We start from the raw sequence: 26,063 nt of genomic DNA, 5'->3' as shown, positions 1-26,063 counted from the left end.
TGGAGGCTGGCTCGATTTTATTATATGGATGGGAGGGGATTGGAGGGTTATGGTCTGAGTGCAGGTAGATGAGACTAGGTCAGGGAGAGTGGTCGGCGTGGACTGGTAGGGCCGAACGGGCCTGTTTCCGTGCTGTAGTTGTTATATGGTTATATGGTTATATTATATGATATGAACGCAACATTTTGTTTTCTTGCATTTTCACTGCTCACATTGACGAAAAAGTTTAAGGTAAACACAAAATGCTGGAGTAACTCAGCGGGTCTTGCAGCATCTCGGGAGAGAAGGAATAGCTGACCTTTTGGGTCGAGACCCTTCTTCAGACTCTCCCACAGAAGAAAAAGTTTAGTTTAGTTTCAAATTTTAAAATAACCTGATTTTTAAAACTCCAAATTTTTTTTTTGAAAACACCATTTGATCAGTTTCCCTAAATAATCCCTAACAACAGACCAGCGACAATTGAACAACTCAAGCCAATTAATTACGAGGATATAAATGCATATTCCAGAGTTTCAGTGTCGAGTAACCGTAAATGAGCTGTAAAAAGTAAATTACTTTGAAGCATTTCCTCCTATTGTGCTCATTATCAAATCCCATCGCGCAGTCCCAACCTACGGTGATGCGTGATCTTAAATGTCAAAATCCCTTAGAGACCAACTTGCTATCAAGAAGTAATCACTGCCTCTCTTACAACAGGCTCACTCTCGAAAGCACAGAACAGTTCCTCTCTCCGCAGGGACCAGAAACATGCATCTTGTTAGCAAAAATGATTCACAATTGACAAGCTCATTGTGCCAACTGTATTTCAGGTTTTACGTTCACACAAAACTGCATTCAATTGATGATATGCATCAGCTAACAACTCAAGTACCATTGCACTAAAAATAAATCTTCATAAACATTCCAAATATGGGATAAATAACTAAAGCCTTACATGCTTTTTAAAAAAATCCTCTCTCCTCTTCACCCCTACTGAAAGTCAAGTCAAGTCAAGTCAATTTTATTTGTATAGCACATTTAAAAACAACACACGTTGACCAAAGTGCTGCACATCTGATTAGGAAAAAAAAGAGAAAGTTACAGTGGCAGGCAGCCAAAAAAGTGACTCCCATTAACATTTGTCTCGACTGGCATTCTGGTACCTTGGCCAAGTGCATCGAGACTGGTCATTCACAAAGAGGAGCGCACCGCCAAGTCTAATTCCCTTTCTCAAACAACATCCACATTACAGGGAGTCACCGTCCGTGATCCTGGGTTGGAAGGGTGTTTGTCTGATTTTTCACTTCTTATGGAGTCAATTGAGGAACCCTTTCTGTTGTCACAGTTATGATCGGTTGAATCAAGGATTAAATCATTAACCTCTTCTGATTTGTATTGTTGAACAAGTGTGTGTGTGTGTGTAACAAAAGGGATAGACACAAATTGTTGCAGTAACTGTAGATGCTGGTTTATACCAAAGAAAGTGGTGAAGTTACTCAGGGGGGTCAGGCAACATCTTTGGATAAAATGGATACGGGACCCAACCCAAAATGTCACCTAGTCCTAAAAAGACCCGAAACGTCACCTATCCACTTTCTCCAGAGATGCTGCCTGGCCCACGTGAGTAACTCCACCACATTCTTTGGTATAAGCCAGCATCTACAGTTCCTTCTTATTATATAGCACAAAAGGGGTTTGGTTGACTAACATACGTACCGCTTCATAACACCAATCCTTCAAAACATCGAGTTCACCTCTCATCATAGCCTGCAAGACAAAAGAGATTTCCGGTTATATTCTCATTGCATCAATATTAAGAGTTACTCAATTAGTAAAATCAATGCAATCAGACCTGGAACATCTGCTCCAATAAATGATCTCAAATTTCTGATCTGTATTTGAAGATTATGTCTATACTGTGCTGTACTGTTCTATGTTCTGTTATTATGTTGTCATCCATATATACTGCTCACTGATCTCATAAATGTAAAGGAAAATAATTAAGAAACGCAGATGATGGGATTTTTAAAATAGAGTATAAAATATTGGCAACAGTGCGTATCTGTGGAAAGGGAAGTGGAATTTGACCTGAAATGTTAAGTTTCTCTTTGACAGGTGTGTAGGAAGGAACTGCAGATTCTAGTTTAAACCGAAGACAGACACAAAATGCTGGAGTAACTCAGCGGAACAGGCAGCATCTCTGGATAGAAGAAATGGGTGACTTCTCTAACTTCAAGTAACCCTTGTTCTCCATCCCCTCTCCTCTTCCCTGTTCTTCGACCAGTCTCACTGTCCGCGATTACATTTTATCTGTGTTTGTTTTGTTGTTATCTTCTCCTAGCTAACAATGATCTATTCTACATTTTCCCTGATCACCACCTCCTTTGTCTCGTCTTCACACCTTACACTTCCTTATTGTCTCTGTATCTCCCTCTCCCCTGACTCAGTCTGAAGGAGGATCTCGACCCGAAAAGTCACCCATTGCTTCTTTCAAGAGAATCTGTCTGTCCCGCTGAGTTACTCCAGCATTTTGCGTCTCTCTTTGACAGGTGTTGCCTGACCTGCTAATTTTTTCCAGCATTTCTGTTTTTAATCAAGAATTGTGAAGCATCAGGAAGGGAAATGGTGTACAATCACAGCCCCAGCAGCCTGACTAAAATACGCACAGACAATTGTTCCCAAATAACTTCACAGTGCAAACATTTTTATTTATATCAAAATAAAAATAGAAAACTTGAGAATGACTTCCAGGCAGCAATAAAAATAATAGTGACAGTGCCCCTGAGGTTAACAAAGGGCACCACTTGGTATCTCCAATCTGCTGGTCATTCCAAAATGCTACACTTTTCTACATAAATCACCCAATGATTCAAAGAAAATGAGGGTGCTCACATTTCTGCTTATTTTAAGGTCATAAGTGATAGGAGCAGAGTTAGGCCATTTGGCCCATCAAGTCTACTCCGCCTTTCAATCATGGCTGATCTATCTCTCCCTCCTAACCCCATTCTCCTGCCTTCTCCCCATAATCCCTGACACCCGTACTAATCAAGAAACTATCTCTGCCGTAAAAATATCCATTGACCTGGCCTCCATAGCCTTTGTGGCAAAGAATATTTTTATATATGATTCTGCCAACTTCAGCCTTGAACTGAACCATCCTACCACAACTAGAAAGCAGTCTTGAACTACTATCTGAAGTTGGAGAAGTCGACGACAGAGGAGCTATCTGAAGTTGGAGAGCGGCACGGTAGCGCAGCGGTAGAGTTGCTGCTTTACAGCGAATGCAGCGCCGGAGACTCAGGTTCGATTCTGACTACGGGTGCTGCACTGTAAGGAGTTTGTACGTTCCCCCCGTGACCTGCGTGGGTTTTCTCCGAGATCTTCGGTTTCCTCCCACACTCCAAAGACGTACAGGTATGTAGGTTAATTGGCTGGGTAAATGTAAAAATTGTCCCTAGTGGGTGTAGGATAATGTTAATGTGCGGGGATCGCTGGGCGGCACGGACTTGGTGGGCCGAAAAGGCCTGTTTCCGACTGTATATATATGATAAGATGATAAGTCGACGTTCATACCACCGGGCCGCAAACTGCCCAGGCTAAATATGAGGTGCTGCTCCTCCAATTCCTTTGTCCCACCCCCGACATCAGTCTGAAGAAGGGTCTCGACCCGAAACGTCACCCATTCCTTCTCTCCCGAGATGCTGCCTGACCTGCTGAGTTACTCCAGCATTTTGTGAATAAATCGATTTGTACCAGCATCTGCAGTTATTTTCTTATACTATCCACCTCATTTGGATACCCTCGGACTATCTGTGATCGGACCTTTCTGGCTTTATCTTGCACTAAACATTATTCCCTTTTCATGTACCTCGCTCGGTACACGTGACAGTAAACTGAACTTTATGTTCACATTTTATTTGTTTACTCTCCTTCAGTTGAAAAACATCACACATAATTCTGCACAAATTTCAAGTGGGAGGAATATAATTGTACAAGAAAGCAAGGTACAAACTGACAAATAAATGTGAACTTTGATTAACCTAGCGTTCAATAAGGAACATGAAAACAGATATATGGCCTCAAATCCACCTCAATCTACATATTCAATGTACATTCAGTGTACATATACACTGACGAGCCAAAATATTATGACCACCTGCTTAATATGCTGTTGGCCCTCCGTGTGACGCCAAAACAGCGCCGACCCGCCGAGGCATGGACTCTACAAGACACCCTGAAGGTCTCCGGTGGTATCTGGCACCAAAACATTAGCAGCAGATCCTTTAGCAGCACCCCACAAGCTTTGCCGTTTCAGAGATGCTCTGACCCAGTTGTTCAGCCATAGCAATTTGGCCCTTGTCAAAGTCGCTCAGGTCTTTACTCCTGCCCATTTCTCCTGCATCCATCACATCAACTTCCAGAACTGACTGTTCACTTGCTGCCTAATATATCCCACCCCTTGACAGGTGCCATTGTAACAAGTTAATCAATGTTATTCATTTCACCTGTCAGTGGTCATAATGTTTTGGCTCATGTACATATTGATGCCACTGCAGCTCAATGACATTAATAATTATCTTGCAGATGCTCCAGTTGGTGTGTTTGCTGGACAGAAATGAAACCTGCCTCGAGCACAAGTATCACCTTTGAGGAGCAACCAAATAATTTATAGCTTTTAATGGATACATTTAGTCTCCATAAAAGTGCAGCACAGATTTTAAAAAGGAAATTAAACAATGATAAAAATGTAATGGATGTTTTGCTTTATATGGATTTTCAAGAATTGTTTCATAAGATACTATTTGTAAAGAAAGTGTCCCGTGGGATAAGTAGAAAATTGGCCCTTGGAAAGAAAAATGCTTTGGAAATGTAAAATGAAGGAAAAAGGATACTCCTGGAATGCATTTTCAAAGGAACTTGCAGGGTTTTTACAACAGCTTCACCACAGAATTCCACCATTTAAATTTCTATGTGATCAACGTAAATTTTTTACCGTCTCTGCTCCCTCCCTGAATCGTGCAATCTAGCACAACTTACCCAGAGTTCTTTATAATTTTCACCCAGCTGCCTTTTAACACCCAAATAACTGTTACATCATTTAGAAAGTAGACAAGATTTATCTTCATCTCACACAAAATTGACTGAAACCTATATATTAAAACTCTCGTTTGTTTGTTCCTGAACTACAGCCAAAACGGTACACGATAGCGCGACAATTTTAGGCCCACCTTACTCACTGTGGTACTAATGGAAGAAGTTTCATTGAAATCGGTGTTATATTTTTTAAGTTATTCATATTTTAAAGATTAAATCCATCTCCTAGGGAGGGAGGGAGGATAAGAGGGGTTGAGGGGGATAGAGTGGGGGGAGGGGAAGAGGGAGGGTGGAGGGAGGGGGGAAGGGGGAGGGGAGGGAGGAGAGGGTGCTGCAAAAATGCAGGAGAGGTTTGGGCCCAACGGGTCCACTTAGTCTAGTATATCTTATGATCTAAAATGCATGAACCTTGAAGAGGCCATCTCTGGATTCTTCTGTAACTGCTTTTGTTTATTACGCAAATAAAACATTTACAACTAGGAATTAAAGGAAAACAATTACAGTTTACTGGTAAAGCCAAAGTGACAGGCCATGGATAAGTACACAAGTCCTTCAAAACCGGAGCACCAGGAGAAAACCCACGCAGGTCGCGGGGAGAACGTACAAACTCAGTACAGACAGCACCCATGGTCAGGATCGAACACGGGTCTCTATCAGGCAGCAACTCTACCGCTGCGCCACCGTGCCGCCTCTTGGAGGGCTATTTCAAGCAGCTCTGAGTTGTGAAGGAATCCGACAGATTACAGGATCCGACATGTGATCACAATCAGTGAGGATAGGCGACAAAACAACCTCCATGATAATTCTCGAAGATGTGTTCTTAGCTCCCTACTGTACTTCCCAAACACTCACGAATATGTGACCGAATTGAGCTCTAACTCTGTCTATAAGTTTGCAGATGTAGTGGGTCGGATCTCAAAAAATCATGAAACGGAGTGACCGGAAGGAAATAGAGACCTTTGTAACATGGTGTCAATAACTTCTCCCTCAATGTCAGCAAGGCGAAGAAGCAAGTTATCGACTTCAGAAAGCGTGGTGCAATACATGCCCCAATCAGCATCAATGGTGCCAAAGTGGACCTGTCAAGAGCTTCAAGTACCCAGGCTTAAATATCACCAACAATTTGTCCTGGGACAACCACATTGAAGCTACAGCAAAAAGCAGAGTAACTCCTCGACTTCCTCAGCAGACTAATGAGGTTTGGTATGTCTCCAACAATTCCTACCAACTCAGGAATAGCTTCTTCCCCTCTGTTATCAGACTACTGAACAGTCCTCCCATAAGCTAAGGTGCAGTCCTGATCTACCAACCGACCTCATTCCGGACATATGAGGCAGCAATTTTTCTCTGTCACAGTAACACGACAACACTAGAAGGGTCTCGACCCGAAACGTCACCCATTCCTTCTCTCCCGAGATGCTGCCTGACCTGCTGAGTTACTCCAGCATTTTGTGAATAAATCGATTTGTACCAGCATCTGCAGTTATTTTCTTATAACACTATAAAACAATATTCTGTACTTTCCTCTTTGCGCTACCTGTTGAACTTGTGTTTGGCCTGATTGTACTCATGTGTAGTATGATTTAATATGACTGGATAGCATGCAAACACAAGCCGTTTTCGGTATCTTGGTACACAAAACTATAAGTTCAAAAAGTTGGGAGCCTCGATCACCTCGTGGCACCACGGGAGAAGAATGAGGAGGAGATAAGACTTTGCCTTCCATCACAGTGAGGGTATGCCTAGAGCAATCACTGTGATGGCTGTTTTGTGTAAAAAATTATATCTGTGTGTCTTGTGCTTTTTAATGTCTACTGCCGGACCCTGACGTGAGAGGACGCTGGCGTTGAGTATTCGCCGCTTTTCCGTCAGGATAGTTTGTCTGTTTGTTTCTATGTTAATTGGTTTTGTAAAGCGCTTTGAGCATGTGATAAGGCGCTATATAAAATAAATGGATTATTATTATTATTATTATTATTATAAGAATCCATTACCAGCCTGTGAACAGTGGAGTTCTAGGCTAGGTGGGTGACAGACAAAATGACAAGAGGCAAAGGTTGGAAATAAATGCTGTGATCCTAGGGTAGGTCAACAAATTGACACCATGAAGCCACAGCCACTCTCTCTCATCACATACATTTTTACATTACATTAGTTTACATTTGAGATACAGCGTGGAAACAGGCCCTTCGGCCCACTGTGTCTGTGCCGGCCAGCCATCACCCGCACACTAGTTCTATCTTACACACTAGGGACAATTTACAGAAGCTAATTAACCAACAAACCTGCACGTCCTTGGAGTGTGGGAGTTAAATCGGAGCACCTGGAGAAAATGCACGCAGTCACAGGGAGAACGTGCAAACTCCATACAAACAGCGCCCGTAGTCAGGATTGAACCCGGGTGTCTGGCCCTGTATTTTACCGCTGCACCAGCGTTGCCCCATGCGATCATGTTATCACTACAAACCTAGGAATCTATTGAGGAATCTATTGAGCACCGAACACTTTGTGGAATCCCACAAAGTCCTATCACATAAATAACCAACAGCCTCAAAGGCAGCAATCGGAGCATGCATGGTAAATGACCCTCTTGAGAGTCAGAAGAAGGATCCCGACCCGAAACGTCACCTCTTCCTTTTCTCCAGAGATGCTGCCTGATCCACTGAGTTACTCCAGCACTTTGTGTCTATCTCTGGCATAAACGAGTGTCTGCTGTTCTTTGTTTCTACCGTTCCAACTCCTCTGCCAAGGACAAATTTTGCAGCTTTGGAAAGCCCTGGAGCACTCTCTTTCATGTGGTGCCAGTCCTCATTTTCACAGGTCAGATTCCTCTTCTCAGTGCAGTCCCTCTGCACCCCCCCCCACCCACCCCCAGGGGCGTAGATTAATTTCATTCTTCCTAAGAGGTTACAGCATTGCAGCCTATCATGGTGCAATTTGCTCCGGTTGCCCTCGTTAATCATTGCAATGCACAGGCAGCGGGGAATCAATGTTCTCACCACATTGCAATTGCTCCGCCAATTTTCTAGGGGCGAGCTGAACAAGTGAGCTCCCACGAGGCAAAACACCAGGCCTTTCTGCCGATTGACTGCCTTGCTCCTGCCTCAACATATTTCCTGCCCGGGAAGACTGAGCTTCCCCAATTCTTGGAGTGTGTTCATCACTTAGGGAGAATCTGCTCGGGACCATTAATGAACGGGCACTAAACGTGGACCTTTCCAGCATTGTCCACATCCAATGAGAAAATTTTGAAATAACGTTAACTTGCCTTTATTCTGTGTGTCCTGGGTCACTGTAATCGAGAATGAGTGACTTCTGCAATGCATTGTCTTGGAAAATATATTATATTTTTGACATCTTATGATCCCAAATGGAATTTACAACAAAAAAAACCCAGCCGTCAACAAAAATAAAATCTGATGGTGCTGGAAGTCTGAAATAAAAATGGATAATGCTGCAAACACGTAGCAGGTCAGGCAGCACATGTGCAAAGAGAAAGAGAATTAATGTTTCAGGTCAAAGATGCTTCTCAGAAACATTAACTCTGTTTCTCTTCGCATCGATGCTCCCCTGACCGGTTAAGTGTTTTCAGCACTTTCCCTTTCTATTAGATTTTACGTTTGGAACTTCCGAACATTGCTTGCAAAAGTTTGCATCGAGTTATTTTGTAGAATGATTCTTTTCACTTACTGTTTTTTAGCTGTGGTTTTCAGTTTAGGTAGCCGAGCAACCTTGGAAGGTAGCTCCATTGTAATTGGGAATCCCACTGTTATTGTTAGAGGCCAGTCAATTGAATTTTGACAATTTCAGCTCCGGTGATTACAACTGAGGCCCCTAAAGCACAGCGTAGTTTCAACAAAGCAGCTTTGTGGGAGGTTGTGGATAGCAACATGGAGCAGGGGCAGTAACAATGGCTCAATGCAGACATCAGCTGGAAAGTCGGACTAATCGCTGAAGAGCTAAAGAGTCTTGTCGATAAATCCTTGCTTACAAGCTCTCAGTACAGGATTTGGCGAAATAATGTTTGGTGTTTGTCTGGTAAGTGGGCCTCTTCACTCTCTAATGTTTAGGGGGCAAGGTAATAAAATACATAAAACAGAAAATAACTAATCATTTGAATTAATTTAGTTATTAACACTTGAAGCATGTTTAGTTTAGTTTACTGGGCGGCCCGGTAAAGTTGCTGCCTCACAGCGACAGAGACCCGGGATTAATCCTGACCAAGGGTACTGTTTGGACGGAGTTTGTACATTCTCCCTGTGATCTTGCTCCAGTTTCCTCCTGCATTCCAAAGACGTGCAGGTTTGTAGGTTAATTGGCTTCTGGAAATTGTCCCTGGTGTGTAGAATGGAACTAATGCATGGGTGATTGCAGGTCGGCGCGGACTTGGTGGGCCAAAGGGCCTGTTTCCATGCTGTATCTCTAAGATAAACTATAGATAATAACCTCTGGATATTTACCTGAACAACGCACACAGGAGAAATAAAAAAATGTGTCTCAAAGACTGACGGTAGAAGTGGGTTTCAATTCAAGGGGCACTGGGAGTGGGAATTGTACCTTTAGGAATGTCTAGACATGAACCATGCTGGGACCAGTATCCAAATAAGTCACATAGCTAGGGAAATAGAGATTTTAAATTAACTAGTAGAGACAAATGAAGATGATATAAACCAAAGATCAAGTCAAGGCTAAAGAGAAACATATTAAAATGGACAGTGATTAACATACTACAACAGGAAGTGATGGAGAGCATGAATCTAATTCAGTTGGTAAGGCTAAATGTTATAAAAATAATAAAAGAACAAAATCGAAAGGCTCTTTATCAACAAGCATGTAGCATTTATGCACCTGCACATGAAAGAGCACAATTACAAACCCCGTCCTTTACAAACTCCACTGGCTCCCCATGCCCCAGAGAATCCAGTACAAAATCCTCCTCATAACCTACAAAGCCCTCCATAACCTGGCCCCATCCTACCTGACCGACCTCCTCCACAGGCACACTCCCACCTGCACCCTCCGCTCTGCTGCTGCCAATCTCCTATCCCCCCACATCCGGACCAAACTCAGATCCTGGGGGGACAGGGCTTTCTCCATCGCTGCTCCCACCCTATGGAACTCACTACCCCAAACCGTTAGAGACTCCTCCACACTCACCACATTCAAAACATCGCTGAAGTCTCACCTGTTCAGTACTGCCTTCAACCACTGAAGGTCACCTCACCTTCTGTCTCCTTTCTCTGTTCGTTTACTTATTTACTTATTTATCTATTTATTCATTTCCCTATGTTCTCTAAATCTCTGTAAAGCGTCTTTGAGTATATGAAAAGCGCTATATAAATAAAATGCATTATTATTATTATTATTATTAATTATAAAATAAATATGATCTGACAGTCACTGCAAAGATATGGGTGCAAGGTGGCAAAGATTTGGATCTGAACTCTGAAAGTTATCTTTAGACAAACATACATACAGCGCAGTAACAGACCCTTCAGCTCACCGAGACCGCGCCGACCAGCGGTCACCCTGTACACCAGCGCTATCTTATACACTAGGGACTTTTTACAATTTTGTTTACTGAAGCCAATTAACCTACAAACCTGGTTGTCTTTGCAATCTGGTCACAGGGAGAATGTACAAATTCCGTACGGACAACACCCCTTTAGTCCGGATCGAACCCGGATCTCTTTCGCTGCGAGGCAGCAACTCTACCGCGGCATCATTATGACGCCCAAAGTATATTTAGACAGGACGGAAAGCTAGCAAGAGGTAGAGGAGTAGCTGTTAATTAATTATAGTCTTAGTACCATGAAGATGGATAATCCCGGTTCAGGAAACCAGATTGCAGAGGCTGTACGGGTGGAGCCGAGAAATAGTAACGGCATGAATTTGCGTCTGTGAGTGGTGTACAAGCAATAACCACACAAAGTATAATAGAAGAATCAATAGGTGCTTGTCGGAAAAGTACAGCATTAATCACAGGAGATTTTATTCTAATTACAGGAATAAATCAAAGTGTGTTCAGGGTACTTTGTGAGAACAGCGGGATGTGACTGACTTAAAAAAACAACCAACAAGTACTGACTGAGGCATCAGGCACTGGTTGGGTATTTTTTACATCCAGTCATTCTCTTGCTAAAATCAGCTACATTGCTACATACCAGGAATCAAGTACATCCATTTGGGTCAGGACCATGATGGATGCTGCTCCATAGGCCAGAGGATATGACTCTATTGCAGGCAAATGGGCCTAGCCCAGAATGCCAATTTGCTCAGCATAGACAAATTGGGCCAAAGGGCCTATTTCCATGTTGTGTGGTTCTGTGACTGTTAAGGAGCAATATACTCATAACCATTAGGGCAATATTAAATAAAATTAATGACATATGAAAAATAAAAATATTTGGTGTAAAAAAAAAACAAAGTAAGAAAGTGCCCGAGTGATATTCAGTGTCATAACATTTCTACATTTTAATTTACTGATCTTTTATAATTCTTATTACATTTTCTGCAGAGTCACCCTCCTAACCCTCCTAGTTATAAACAATAAATGAAATGTCTTCAGGTACCTCCAGAACATTGGGAATAATGTCCCTCTCACACTGCTTTAGAAACGTGTCTTTATCAAAGCTGGGGTCCACTTTCAGAATCTCTGTCAGCACCTCTGACATTTCAGTCTTAGAAAACAGCCCCCCTGGGAAAAGAACAAACTCAAAATCAGCAAAGATTCACTTGATCAAAACAAGATTATTTCTAAATCGAGCAAATGAGCACAGATGGCTCGACTGCAACCTTTCAAGAACTACAAGGCAAAAGCAAGATGTCACACAGCTTCATCTCCAGACATATTTGAAATTTTTGTTTTTTGTTTAGTTTAGAGATGCAGCATGGAACCGGCCCTTCGGCCCACCGAGTCCATGCCGACCAACTATTACTCCCGTACACTAGTTCTATCCAACACAGCATGGGCTGATTCAAAACGAATGGATAAATAATCTCATTGGTATCCTCATTATATTTGGAAAATAACTGCAGATGCTGGTACAAATCGAAGGTATCACAAAATGCTGGAGTAACTCAGCAGGTCAGGCAGCATCTAGGAGAGAGGGAATGGGTGACGTTTCGGGTCTTGACCCGAAACGTCACCCATTCCCTCTCTCCTAGATGCAGCCTGACCTGCTGAGTTACTCCAGCATTTTGTGATACCTTCATTATATTTGGAAGTAATTATATATTTAGTAGTCAGCCCTCAAGGGTATATAATGCCCAAGAATTAAGGCTGGTTATTTTTAATGACAGAACCCAGAAACAAAGGGGTTGAGGATGAATCACAAGCTTGACCACACTCCCTCCGTCATTTCTGAGGAAGGATGTGCTGGTGTTGGAGCGGGTCCAGAGGAGGTTTACGAGAATGATTGGGGTAACAAACGATGAGCGTTTGATGGCACTGGGCTTGTGCTTGAGGGGGGGGGGACCTCATTGAAACTTACCAAACAGTGAAATGGCTGGATAGAGTGGATATGGAGAGGATGTTTCCACTAGTAGGAGAGTCTAGGACCAGAGGCAATCGCCTCAGAATCAAAGGACATGCCTTTAGAAAGGAGATGAGGAGGAATTTCTTTAGTCAGGGGGTGGCGAATCTGTGGAATTCATTGCCACAGACAGCTGTGGAGGACAAATCAATGGGTGTTTTAAGGCAGAAATTGACAGCTTCTTGATTAGTAAGGGTGTCAGGGGTTATGGGGAGAAGGCAGGTGCATGGAGTTGAGTGGGAAGGACAGATCAACCTTGAATGAATGACGAAGTAGACTTGATGGGCCAAATGGCCTAATCCTGCTCCTATACCTTATGAACGTGGCCATGTCCCTCCACTCATCAGTGGTAACAACCACTAGCCTGCAGAATTAAAACAGATGATTTTTTTTTGGATTTTTTTTTTTTTTACTTAGCTTGGTCTTCTCGAGAGGTTAATATAATGTAAGCATTTTAAAATATATACACATTCAATCATTGCAAGATTAAATGAAGCAGCACTCGATTCTGGAATGAAGCCTGTCTGCTGATTAATCACGCTAAACACCAGGAGCTATCAAAGGGAAGGGCTGGGTTGAGACTACATCATTTTTAAAGCTGGTGGGTAATAACACACAAATAAAGTGGCACAGCAGGGACATGTCTTTTAAAAGGTCACAAGCAGGAAAGGAGAAATAAATTCTCAGAAAGCACAAAATAATGTGAGTAAACCAAACTTTTATGCGAAGATGATGCAAGACCAAGGCTTCAGCTGTGAAGTTAACTGCTTGAGGACTGGTTTAACTATTCATAAGTTGTAGGAGCAGAATTAGGCCAATCAGCCCATCAAGTCTACTCCTCCATTCAATCCTGGCTGATCTATCGTTCCCTCTCAACCCCCATTCTCCTGCCTTCGCCCCATAACCCCTGAAACCCTTACTAGTCAAAAATCAATCTATCTCCGCCTTAAAATTATCCGTTGACGGCCTCCACAGCTGCCTGTGGCAACAAATTCCACACATTCACCACACTCTGACTAAAGAAATTCCTTCTCATCTCCTTTTTAAAGGTACGTCCTTTTATTCTGAGGCTGTGGCCTCTGGTCCTACACTCTCCAGGACAACTATTTGACACAGTGAACTACAAACATCCTTCTTCTTCTAATTGTAAGGGTGTCCAGGGTTATGGGGAGAAGGCAGGAGAATAGGGTTGAGAGTGAAAGGTACAACAGCCATGATTGAATGGCGGAGTAGACTCGATGGGCCGAATGGTCTAATTCTGTTCCAATGACTTATGAACTCTCCGAAGTAACACTGGGACAGTTTTACACAACAGTCCACCTCAGCAGTCATTCCTCATGAATACTACTTTCCAGTCACGTTGCTGGAGGGTAGCTCAGTTGTGTATCATTATGTTTTCCTAGGACTTGCACAACCACTTCATAGAAGGGGCAATGGGAACCGTGAGCAAGAGTGAAAATGTACGTCACAGAGTTAATCTCTAACTCCAGGATGTTCATGTCAACTTAAAGTTGTGAATTTCAAGATGTTATTTAGTTTAGTTTAGTATTGTTTAGAGATACAGCGTGGAAATAGGCCTTCTGAGTCCGCGCCGACCAGTGATCCCTTTATGCTAGCACTATCCTAAACACTGGGGACAATTTACACTTGTACCGAAGCCAATGAACCTACAAACCTGTACGTCCTTGTCGCGTAGGAGGAAACCAGAGCGCCCTGGGAATAGCCACACAGCACCCATAGTCAGGATCGAAACTGGATCACTGGTGCTGTAAGGCATCAACTCTACAGCTGCGCCACCGTGCCACCCATAACACACCACCTTATCACATCTTATATCGCACCATCCGTAAACAAAATATTCCTTTCCGCTTCTGAATGACAAAATATAGACATTCCGTCAATGCATTTTCGAGTCCCATTAATTTGAAGTGACTCACGTAATGCAATGCTGACTCAGAATTCCTCGGAGACTAATTTCTCAGGCGCTTATTTTCATTCTTTATTAACTACAATAAAACTACATTTGCTGATTATACAGAATTATGCAGCTTAGTTTGTAGTAATGGGGAAGTGGAGATCATCCAAACGGATTACAAAAGATTTATTTCACCAGCAAGAGGAATCCAACTGACGGAGTGCTAAAACATTGGAACAAAAAAATCCTATGGATTTAAAGGTGAGGGAAAGTAAATGAGAGAACAATCTGCCAGTGAAAGATAATTACTTTAGAAACTTTTGACATGGTGCGAGAATTAAAAAGGAAATTATAGACTCACTGGTAATTCCCAGAGTTCATTCAGTGACTGAATCATTGACGTGGATGTACAAAATGTGGAAGAGCAGTTTCCCTATGTAAGCAGTGTTTACATGAAAATAAGAAAAAGTAAAAGTTGTTTGGCACAGGGGAAGAGGCAAAGCTTCTTGGAAGCATTCTGAAGAAGTGGGAAGCGAGGTGGCGCAGCGGTAGAGCTGCTACCTGACAGTGCCAGAGACCCGGATTTGATCCTGACTACAGGTGCTGTCTGTATGGAATTTCTCCCCGAGACCTGTGTGGGTTTTCTCCGGAAGCAACGGTTTCCTCCCACAATCCAAAGATGTACAGGTTTGTAGATTAATTGGCTTGCTAAAAATTGTAAATTGTCCCTAGTATGTGTAGGATAGCGTTAGTGTGCGGGGATCGCAGGTCGGACTCGGTGACCCGAAGCGCCCGTTTCCACGCTGTATCTCTAAACTAAACAAAACACGGAAGTGAGAACTTTAATTGATAAGGGAAACAACGATATCATGAATATTAATTAATGAAGCACTAAAGGTAAATTCACTGAAGGGAAGAGGATGTAAATGATGATTGAGAACTGCTATCAATCTACAATAGACAATAGACAATAGAAAATAGGTGCAGGAGAAGGCCATTCGGCCCTTCGAGCCAGCACCGCCATTCAATGTGATCATGGCTGATCATTCTCAATCAGTACCCCGTTCCTGCCTTCTCCCCATACCCCCTGACTCCGCTATCCTTAAGAGCTCTATCTAGCTCTCTCTTGAATGTATTCAGAGAATTGGCCTCCACTGCCCTCTGATGCAGAGAATTCCACAGATTCACAACTCTCTGACTAAAAAAGTTTTTCCTCATCTCTGTTCTAAATGGCCTACCCCTTATTCTTAAACTGTGGCCCCTGGTTCTGGACTCCCCCAACATTGGGAACATGTTTCCTGCCTCTAACGTGTCCAACCCCTTAATAATTTTATATGTTTCGATAAGATCCCCTCTCATCCTTCTAAATTCCAGTGTATACAAACCTAGTCGCTCCAGTCTTTCAACATATGACAGTCCCGCCATTCCGGGAATTAACCTAGTAAACCTACGCTGCACGCCCTCAATAGCAAGAATATCCTTCCTCAAATTTGGAGACCAAAACTGCACACAGTACTCCAGGTGCAGTCTCACTAGGGCCCTGTACAACTGCAGAAGGACCTCTGCTCCTATACTCAACTCCTCTTGTTATGAAGGCCAACATTCCATTGGCTTTCTTCACTGCCTGCTGTACCTGCATGCTTCCTTTCAGTGACTGATGCACTAAGACACCCAGATCACGTTGTACATCCCCCTTTCCTAACTTGACACCATTCAGATAATAATCTGCCTTCCTATTCTTACCACCAAAGTGGATAACCTCACACTTATCTACATTAAACTGCATCTGCCATGCATCCGCCCACTCACACAACCTGTCCAAGTCACCCTGCAACCTCATACCATCTTCCTCACAGTTCACACTGCCACCTAGCTTTGTATCATCGTCAAATTTGCTAATGGTACTTTTAATCCCTTCATCCAAGTCATTGATGTATATTGTAAATAGCTGCGGTCCCAACACCGAGCCTTGCAGTACCCCACTAGTCACTGCCTGCCATTCTGAAAGGGACCCATTTATCCCCACTCTTTGCTTTCTGTCTGTCAACCAACTTTCTATCCATGTCAGTACCCTACCTCCAATACCATGTGCTCTAATTTTGTCCACCAATCTCCTACAGAGGAAATCAGGACATAGTGATGTTGGCACAGGGTTGCAAGCTGGCTGAAGTTTGTGAACACTAAGAGCAAGTAATGTGTAGCAGGGTGAAATAATCAGTAGAATAGCAGAACACCGGATGGATGGACAGAGGGGAAAGAGAGAACATTGGAGAAACAAAAGCAAACAGTATCAAGTGGCAACCAATGGACTATAAAAAAGATGATTGAAAGAAACAGCAGACAGTGAAACACATGTCACTTCAACAAAACAAATCCTTTCTTTATCCAATGTTGTTGAAAAACGTCTTGATGGGACACTAGAAACAACCATTAATATACACCAGGCCAGCAGATGAAGAAAACGACTACTGTATGACAAAGTGAGGTTATCCACTTTGGTGGAAAGAACAGGAAGGCAGATTTTTATCTGAATGGTTAGGAAATGGGGAAGTACAAAGAGATCTGGGTGTCCTTGTTCATCAGTCACTTAAAGTTAGCATGCAGGTACAGCAGGCAGTGAAGAAAGCCAATGGCATGTTGGCCTTTATGACAAGAGGAGTTGAGTATAGGAGCAAAGAAGTCCTTCTGCAGTTGTACAGGGCTCTAGTGAGACTGCACCTGGAGTACTGTGTGCAGTTTTGGTCTCCAAATTTGAGGAAAGATGTTCTTGCTATTGAGGGCGTGCAGCGTAGGTTCACTAGGTTAATTTCCGGAATGGCGGGACTGTCGTATGTTAATAGACTGGAGCGACTAGGCTTGTACACGCTGGAATTTAGAAGGATGAGAGGGGATCTTATTGAAACATATAAGATTATTAAGGGATTGGACACATTAGAGGCAGGAAAAATGTTCCCAATGTTGGGGGAGTCCAGAACCAGGGGCCACAGTTTAGGAATATGGGGTAGGTCATTTAGAATGGAGATGAGGAAAAACTTTTTTAGTCAGAGAGTTGTAAATCTGTGGAATTCTCTGCCTCAGAAGGCAGTGGAAGCCAATTCTCTGGATGCTTTCAAGAGAGAGCTGGATAGAGCTCTTTACGATAGCGGAGTCAGGGGGTATGGGGAGAAGGCAGGAACGGGGTACTGATTGTGAATGATCAGCCATGATCACATTGAATGGCGGTGCTGGCTCGAAGGGCCGAATGGCTTACTCCTGCACCTATTGTCTATAAGTGGTGGAAAATGTCAAGGGAAAGACCTAATAAAGTATGCTAAAGATTGTTCCATATTAGGACTCCAGTCACAGTGTTAAGTGCGTCAGACCTTCCTTTCTGGTTAAGGCATCTCAGTCTTCAGAACTGCTTCAGCTCAATCAACGTGTCGATAAAAGCTTAATTCAGTTTTGTTTCATGAATTTGGATGAATGCAAGGGTGTAATTGGTGGAGTATTCCACCAAGTCATTCGCTGGGCTCTTTACTCAATTGCCCATTAGATAACACGGCACAAAGTTAAGTATGGCATCATCTCAAACTTTTCATCCCTGGCATAATATTATAGAAACATAGAAAATAGGTGCAGGGGTAGGCCATTCGGCCCTTCGAGCCTGCACCGCCATTCAATATGATCATGGCTGATCATCCAACTCAGTATCCTGTACCTGCCTTCTCTCCATATACCCCTGATCCCTTTAGCCACAAGGGCCACATCTAACTCCCTCTTAAATATAGCCAATGAACTGGCCTCAACTACCTTCTGTGGCAGAGAATTCCACAGATTCACCACTCTCTGTGTGAAAAAAAACTTTCTCATTTCGGTCCTAAAAGACTTCCCCCTTATCCTTAAACTGAGACCCCTTGTTCTGGAATTTATTTAAGGACTTGTGACATGGCCTTGGGCACGATACCGATCACGATAAACAGACTTATACAGTGCTTTGTAAAGGCAGACACGTGTGGTTGTTCACTCTCAACTCAAGCTTGGTGGAGGGGTAGACCTCACGGCCCTCGAAAACAGCACAATGCACTGGCTACAGCGCCTGGAGGGCGTTACATAATTTCTGCTGCCTCAAACGCAAGAAGAAGAACTCAAGCTTCCCCCATATTTTCCACTTCAGCCTATTAAATTCCATCCTACAGCAACCTATCAAAAGATATATTAACTGCAACTTACCTGCACAACTTTGGCATTAATTTTCTCAATAATCACCAACCCCTCATTCAAAAAACATCAACTTCAGGATCACTTATCCATACTCAAACATCTCTCCCAGCTCCCAAAGCACTTTCTGTCAACGCCCCCTGCTATATCTACAACATAGGTCCCGACTGAAGCAACGACCAAGAAAGCACACCAGCGCCTCTACTTCCTTAGAAGGCTTAGGAAGTTTAGCACGTCCCCTACAACTCTCACCAACTTCTACAGATGCACCACAGAAAGCATTTTATCAGGATGCACCACAGCTTGGTTTGCAAACAGCTCCATCCAAGACCGCAAGAAATTGGATGCAGCCCAGACCATCACACAAACCAACCTCCCTTATGTTGACTCCATTTGTACCTCACGCTAGCATAATCAAGGACCAGTCGCACCCTGTCCACTCCCTCTTCTCCCCTCTCCCATCGGGCAAAAGGTATAGAAGTGTAAATACACACACTACCAGAATCGGGGACGGTTTCTTTCCAGCTGTTATCAAGAAACTGAATCATCCTACCACAACCAGAGGACAGTGCTGAACTACTATCTACCTATTTGATGGCCCTCTGACAATCCTTGATCGGACTTTGCTGGCTTTACCATGCACTAAACGTTTTTTCCCTTATCAGGTATCTCTATACACTGTAAATCAATCGATTGTAATCATGTGTTGTCTTTTTGCTGACCGGTTAGCACACAACAAAAAGCTTTTCACTGTATGTCGGTCACGTGACAATAAACTGAAGTGAAACTAAAATAGTTCTCAGTCTGAAGAAGGGTCTCAACCCGAAACGTCACCCATTCCTTCTGCCCTGAGATGGTGCCTGACCTGCTGAGTTACGCCAGCATTTTGTGAAATAAATACCTTCGATTTGTACCAGCATCTGCAGTTATTTTCTTACATTAAAATAGTTCTCAGATGCATTCTCTAATTTCTAACTTCAAAATCCTGCCTGAAATCTACCACCAAAACCATTTCTTCAGTCACCTCTCCTGTCTATTTTTATCCATTTTCCAGATAAAATGGTATCTTAATAGAAACGGCAAACTATTTAAGTATCTACTACTAGGAGATGATGTAATGGAGGGGAATGAAGGTTGCAAATTCCAAGATAAATGTTATTGCATTCTGGTGTTTTGAGAATAATTGCTACACATTTAGTTCAGTTTAGAGATAAAACATGCCTTCATCCCTTCGAGTCCATGCCAACAATTGATCGCCCATTCACACGAGTTCTACCTTATCGCACTTTTGCATCGATACCCTTACACTAGGGGCATTTTGCATAGGAAATAACTTCAGGTGCTGGTTTACATCGAAGGTAGACACAAAATGCTGGAGTAACTCAGCGGGTCAGGCAGCATCTCTGGGGAGAAGGAATGGGTGACGTTTCTGGTCGAGACTGATCAGTCTGAAGAAGGGTCTCGACCCGAAAAGTCACCCATTCCTTCTCTCCAGAGATGCTGCCTGGCCCGCTGACTTACTCCAACATTTTGTGTCTACTTTTACAGTGTATTACAGTGGCCAATTAATATACATTCCCAAAACATCTTTGGGATGTGGGCTGAAACTGGAGTATCTGGACAAAACCCACACAATCAAAGGGAGAATGTGCAAAATCTACACAGACAGCACCCAAGGTCAGGATTAAACCCTGGATTTCCAGAGCAGCAGCTCTACCTCTGTGCGCCCTATAGTCTGGTACGGTCTTCCTTGTTGATCTCAGACAAGGACCTTTAGTTTTGAAATCTCTAGTACTGATGTATTTCTTTCAGCTCCCACCTCCACACCAGAGATAGCTCACACATCTCACTTACCTATCAAATCAGACACTTTGTCAGTTAAGGCTCGCGATGCTCTAACAAAAGTGTTATCACTTTCATCGTATCTCATTTTTATTTCAAAGAACCCTATAAGGGAAGAGATAACATTACATTTATATCGCTGTAAGTAACTGATAGCTTGATAAATCTAAATAATGCCAGGAGAAAATAAGTGAACACAAAGAAATTGGTCTTAACTGTTAAAGACAACGTTATTATCCTTGAATTCCTTCCACTGCTGGTACCATTTTGAGTCTTTGTGCAGCACAATTCCCATCGCTTCTCTGTAAAAGAATCATTAACATTTAACACTTTTATTTGGAGTGTGGTTAACGATGACAAATAAACTATTCACAATTGGGATGGATTGATTTATAAAAGTCTCTGTGAAGTTGCACAGTGTAGGTTGAAAGGATTAGGGTTAAGGTTTTACAAGGTTGCAATGTGTAGGTGCGAACCTGTGCTGAACTCGCTGATTTCAGCCGGACGCTAGTCAGTGTAACCAGGTGGCCACAGCATTAAGAATGCTGCCCTTTGATCCTGAGCAATGGTTTGCTGAAGGAAGACACAAATGCCGGAGTAACTCAGCAGGACAGTCAGCATCTCTGGAGAGAAGGAATGGGTGAATGTTTGAAGAAGGGTCTCGACCCGAAACGTCACCTATTCCTTCCCTCCACAGATGCTGCCTGTCCCGCTGAGTTACTCCAGCATTTTGTGGCCATCTTCGGTTTAAATCAGCACCTGCATTTCCTTCCTACGCATTGGTTTGCTGAATGTCAGTTCAGTTAAACAAAAGAATATTTTGAATTAATAATCCATTGACCGTACAGCTGCTTTCTGTAATAGAGGCAGTTCGCTTCCTTTAGGAGTTCCGACACAAACTGCTGGCCCAGCCTTCCTTGCCATTTTTTCTAATGAGCCCTTGGCATCTAATGATCACAAATATTTGTGTCTGCTGTGTTCAGGATTACAAGTAAAATCCACAATGGCTATATTTGCTTTTCCTTTCATCATTATCACCTCCACTTTGATATATGGTCATTGATTTCCTCCTACGATACAATCTTCAAAGATCGCTGTACATAAACACCCATTTTGTGCAATTGCCACACTCAATCCATATTACTGAGATTATATTGCAACTCTCATTAATTCTTCCAAAATGCATCACATCATCAGCTTTGTTAAATTTTATTTGCCACATGTTTCCCCACTTCACCTTCTGACGTCAGTTGTTAAGATCTTTATCAGTCGCTATGTTTCCAAGTTTCAGGTCATCTGAAAACCTTGATCCACTGTTCGCAACCATTCTTTTAATCACAGTGCTTTTGTTGGGAATGATAATGAAACCTACCTGCTCTTCCCTATTTATAACCCATTTAAAAAAAACTCAGAAATCTTTAGATTTAGATTTAGAGATACAGCGCAGAAATAGGCCCTTCGGCCCATCGGGTCCGCACCGCCCAGCGATCCCCGCACATTAACACTATCCTACACCCACTAGGGACAATTTTTACATTTGCCCAGCCAATTAACCTACAAACCTGCACGTCTTTGGAGTGTCGGAGGAAACCGAAGATCTCGGAGAAAACCCACGCAGGTTACGGGGAGAACGTACAAACTCCGTACAGTACAGCACCCGTAGTCAGGATCGAACCCGAGTCTCCGGTGCTGCATTCGCTGTAAGGCAGCAACTCGACCGCTGCACCACCGTGCTGCCCTTCAGTCTTCCCCACGGATCTCCTAGTTCACCCTCATCCCTACTCCCAATCCTTTTGCTAAGAGGCTGCACTCCTCTCCTATACTTAAGATGCAGGGCTGATATGACAACTGAATTATCCTACCACAACCAGAGAGCAGTGCTGAACTACTATCTACCTCTTTGATGACCCTTGGACTATCCTTGATCGGACTTTGCTGGTTTTACCTTGCACTAAACCTGATTCCCTTATCATGTATCGATACAGTATATGTGTAGGAAAAAATCTATACACTGTAGACGGATCGATTGTAATTATGTATTGTCTTTCTGCTCACTGGTGAGCACGCGACATAAAGCTTTTCACTGTACCTCGCTCGGTACACGTGACAATAAACTAAACTGAACTGAACTGACGAGGTTTATAAAAGCTGGTGATTTTGTTTTGTGGTGCGAGTGAAAGGGTTGTTCAAATTTTCGTGGCTCAAACTTTAAGAATGATCACATGGATGAGTTGCCAAAGGTTGAGCTTCACATGGTTAAAATCTTCAGGAGATAAAGGGAGACAACTAGCTGCCTGAAAAGCAAAGCATCACATACTCATCTGGTTCAAATATTTTTTCCTCCTTGGCTTTATCTTTTGTAAAGTCACTTCTTTTCCTCAGCAATGAAGGTGGCCGGTACGTCCCACTCTGTCCAAGGACACTCTCATCGAGTTCCTTCTTCACAGATTCAACACTCTGCAGGAAGCAAAGGAGTACAACTGACGACAGTGCGAAAGAATCAGAACAGAAAAACAGACATCTCATTGTCACAATTTTCCATGTCATATCCCTCCCTTCTAGTCTTATCAATAAATAAAAATAGCAGCATAAGAAAACAAGGCATCAACAGGCATTATGTGCCTTGTTATCTGGGTTTACCAACGTTTTACCTAAATTAATGATATTAAATGTGGAGAAGTGACAACACAGTAGCAGGGCACAAGAGTAGAGCAAACTGGACCAGTTGCATTAAAGATACACCAAGAGTCTCCAATGAGGTAGATGGTAGGTAGATGAGAGGTCACGATCGCTCTCTAGTTGGATCCTATCACCAACTAGAGATCAACTATCACCAACCTGACCTATCATTTACTTCATTGGAGACCCTCAGACTATCTTTAATCGGACTTTACTTCACTGGACTTTATCTTGCACTAAACATTACTTCCTTTATCCTGTATTTGTACTCTGTGGGCGAATCATGTCCAGTCTTTCCGCTGACTGGATAGCATGCACCAAAATAGCTTTTCACTGTACCTCAGTGTGCATGATAAGAAACTATATTAGCCTCACCCTCAGCAATTAAATGCACCCAGGCTTTGTCCAACCCATACGTCAGTCGTACTTATATTGTAAAGTCAAAATTCCAAACAATCCTTCTTCTGCTCCGATGCATCACATTCAGTGAGAAACTATTGAAGTCCGTGGCTGAATATGAGCACACAAACCTTCAGGTAGCTCAAGAAACAATATTTAGAAACATAGAAAATAGGTGCAGGAGGAGGCCATTTGGTCCTTCGAGCCAGCACCGCCATTCATTGTGATCATGGCTGATCATCCACAATCAGTAACCTGTGCCTGCCTTCTCCCCATATCCCTTGATTCCACCAGCCCCTAGAGCTCTATCTAACAATTTGATACTATACTATGAGATTCTGTACTATTATTTAGTGATAGACAATAGACAATAGGTGCAGGAGTAGGCCATTCGGCCCTTCGAGCCAGCACCGCCATTCAATGTGATCATGGCTGATCATTCTCAATCAGCACCCCGTTCCTGCCTTCTCCCCATACCCCCTGACTCCGCTATCCTTAAGAGCTCTATCTAGCTCTCTCTTGAATGCATTCAGAGAATTGGCCTCCACTGCCTTCTGAGGCAGAGAATTCCATAGATTCACAACTCTGACTGAAAAGGTTTTTGCTCATCTCAGTTTTAAATGGCCTACCCCTTATTCTTAAACTGTGGCCCCTTGTCCTGGGTGATGAATTGTGATATTTATGACATTGTGGAATGAAATTGCACCATTTGTAAGAAAGTTTCAAATCATTCTTGCTCTACTCAAGGATTAGAATGTCGACGAAGGTTTCTTCCTCCGTGCTTGCAAACTGTTTTTTAAATAAATGACATGAATGCATCAGGTGATCCCTTGCCTGTTCTCATTGCACATTAATGAGTTAGATTTGGAGTGTAAGCAGATGCTCCAATGCACCGTCTCACAGTAAATAATTCAAAACTCCATCACAGCTTTTTCAAAAATGTGTTTCATAATAGATATCAATTTATTTATTTTCTGAACCAAGTGATCAGTTCATGAATCTAAAACAGGAGAAGGTCAATTGCCTGCGGTCCCCTTGGGCTCACAAAAGGGAAAGAAAATTAGTAACTACTCCGATAACTGGTTGCTGACCCGAGATTCTGGAATATTTAAGTCAATATCCGAGTGAACCGGACAAGTGTGGTTTGCCCGTTTTTGAACACATTAATGAAACTTGAAGTGAGCATGATGAATGGCGACGAGTGAAGTAATTGTGTGTCACGAGTTCCTACAGAAGCACGATCCCATGCAAGTCAATTGCCTCCAGGAGACGGAACAAAGCGTTACAAAATCAATTCTGTCTTAATGTGTCTAATGTCTCTCTTCAGTTATTTAGCCTCCTTGTCAGATGGTGTCTTTGTACACTGCATTGTTCCCCAAGAGGCAAGCAGCATCAGTGTGTTTAATTCTGTAATGCTTATTGACTTTAAGAAATGTGCACAAGTGAATAAAAAATCATTAGAAGGATTCCGTTTCAATAACATTTTTGCATATTCATGCAATATTTTTCTTCTTTAAATGTTGCTCCAACACTTGGACAAACATCAATCACACTGTATGAGTATTACAGCAAATGATTTCAAAACTGTTGCACCATAAAGACCTCTAAAACGCCCTTGGTTTAAATATAATAGCTGAACCGAATTTCCATTTACTTTTGCCTGCCCAGGTACTTTTCCCAGGATGGCCAACTTCTGACTATGTGACTCAATTCCCAATTTCCATAAGTACTGCAAATCCAGGCATTGATACTCAAGCCAACTCAGATAACAGTAATGATTCTCAGAGGCTATTAATGTCCCAGCACTCATGTTTCCTGTGAGACTTATTCTGATTTACTTGCCTCAACATCTTTGGTGTGATTTTCGAAGGAGCAGCCGCACAAATATGACAAAGCGCACACTGGAACAGCGAGCACTGTTGTAAAGTCTCACTGTCACTTTCATTTCTGGAACACTGCCTCAGCTGAAGCGATGGGGTAAAGAATGAAAACTGGGCAGCACCATGGAGCAGCAGTAGAGCTGCTGCCTTACAGCGCCGGAGACCCAGGTTCAATCCTGACTATGGACGTTGTGTGCCAGGAGTTTGTACATTCTCCCTGTGACCACGCGGGCTTTCTTCGGTTTCCCCCCACACTCCAAAGATATACAGTTTTTTTAGGTTCATTGGCTTTGGTAAAATTGTAAATTGTCCCTAGTGTGTGGGTGTGTATAAGGTGACCGCTGGTCGGCGCGGACCTGATGGGCCACAGGGCCTGTTTCCATGCTGTATCTCTAAAGTCTAAAGTCTATCAGATGGTTGCAAAATTTTAATTTATTTTGCTGATAGCTTTGGGTTGTGGTAATTTGCTTTTGCACTCAATCTGGATTGTGCATTACCTTTATCCACATTACAGTTTACCCAAAATGTCCAGACTAACAGCTA

At 42.8% G+C, this 26,063-nt stretch overlaps 1 protein-coding gene across 1 annotated transcript in view; it reads right to left on the bottom strand.

Annotated features, from left to right (window-relative positions):
• Positions 1-26,063, bottom strand: part of timm44 (translocase of inner mitochondrial membrane 44 homolog (yeast)) — a 78,180-nt gene that overhangs the window by 26,455 nt on the left and 25,662 nt on the right. The window contains exons 6-10 of the mRNA XM_078423607.1: positions 22,880-23,019; positions 20,779-20,864; positions 20,575-20,667; positions 11,646-11,770; positions 1,696-1,746 (exon numbers count right to left, since the gene is read on the bottom strand). Of these exons, the coding sequence (XP_078279733.1) occupies positions 1,696-1,746; positions 11,646-11,770; positions 20,575-20,667; positions 20,779-20,864; positions 22,880-23,019 (495 nt within the window). The remainder of the gene's footprint in view (positions 1-1,695; positions 1,747-11,645; positions 11,771-20,574; positions 20,668-20,778; positions 20,865-22,879; positions 23,020-26,063) is intronic.

This window comes from Rhinoraja longicauda, chromosome 28, assembly GCF_053455715.1.
Source record: "Rhinoraja longicauda isolate Sanriku21f chromosome 28, sRhiLon1.1, whole genome shotgun sequence".
NCBI classification, from domain to species: domain Eukaryota; kingdom Metazoa; phylum Chordata; class Chondrichthyes; order Rajiformes; family Arhynchobatidae; genus Rhinoraja; species Rhinoraja longicauda.
This window is presented reverse-complemented; position numbering and strand designations above follow the sequence as displayed.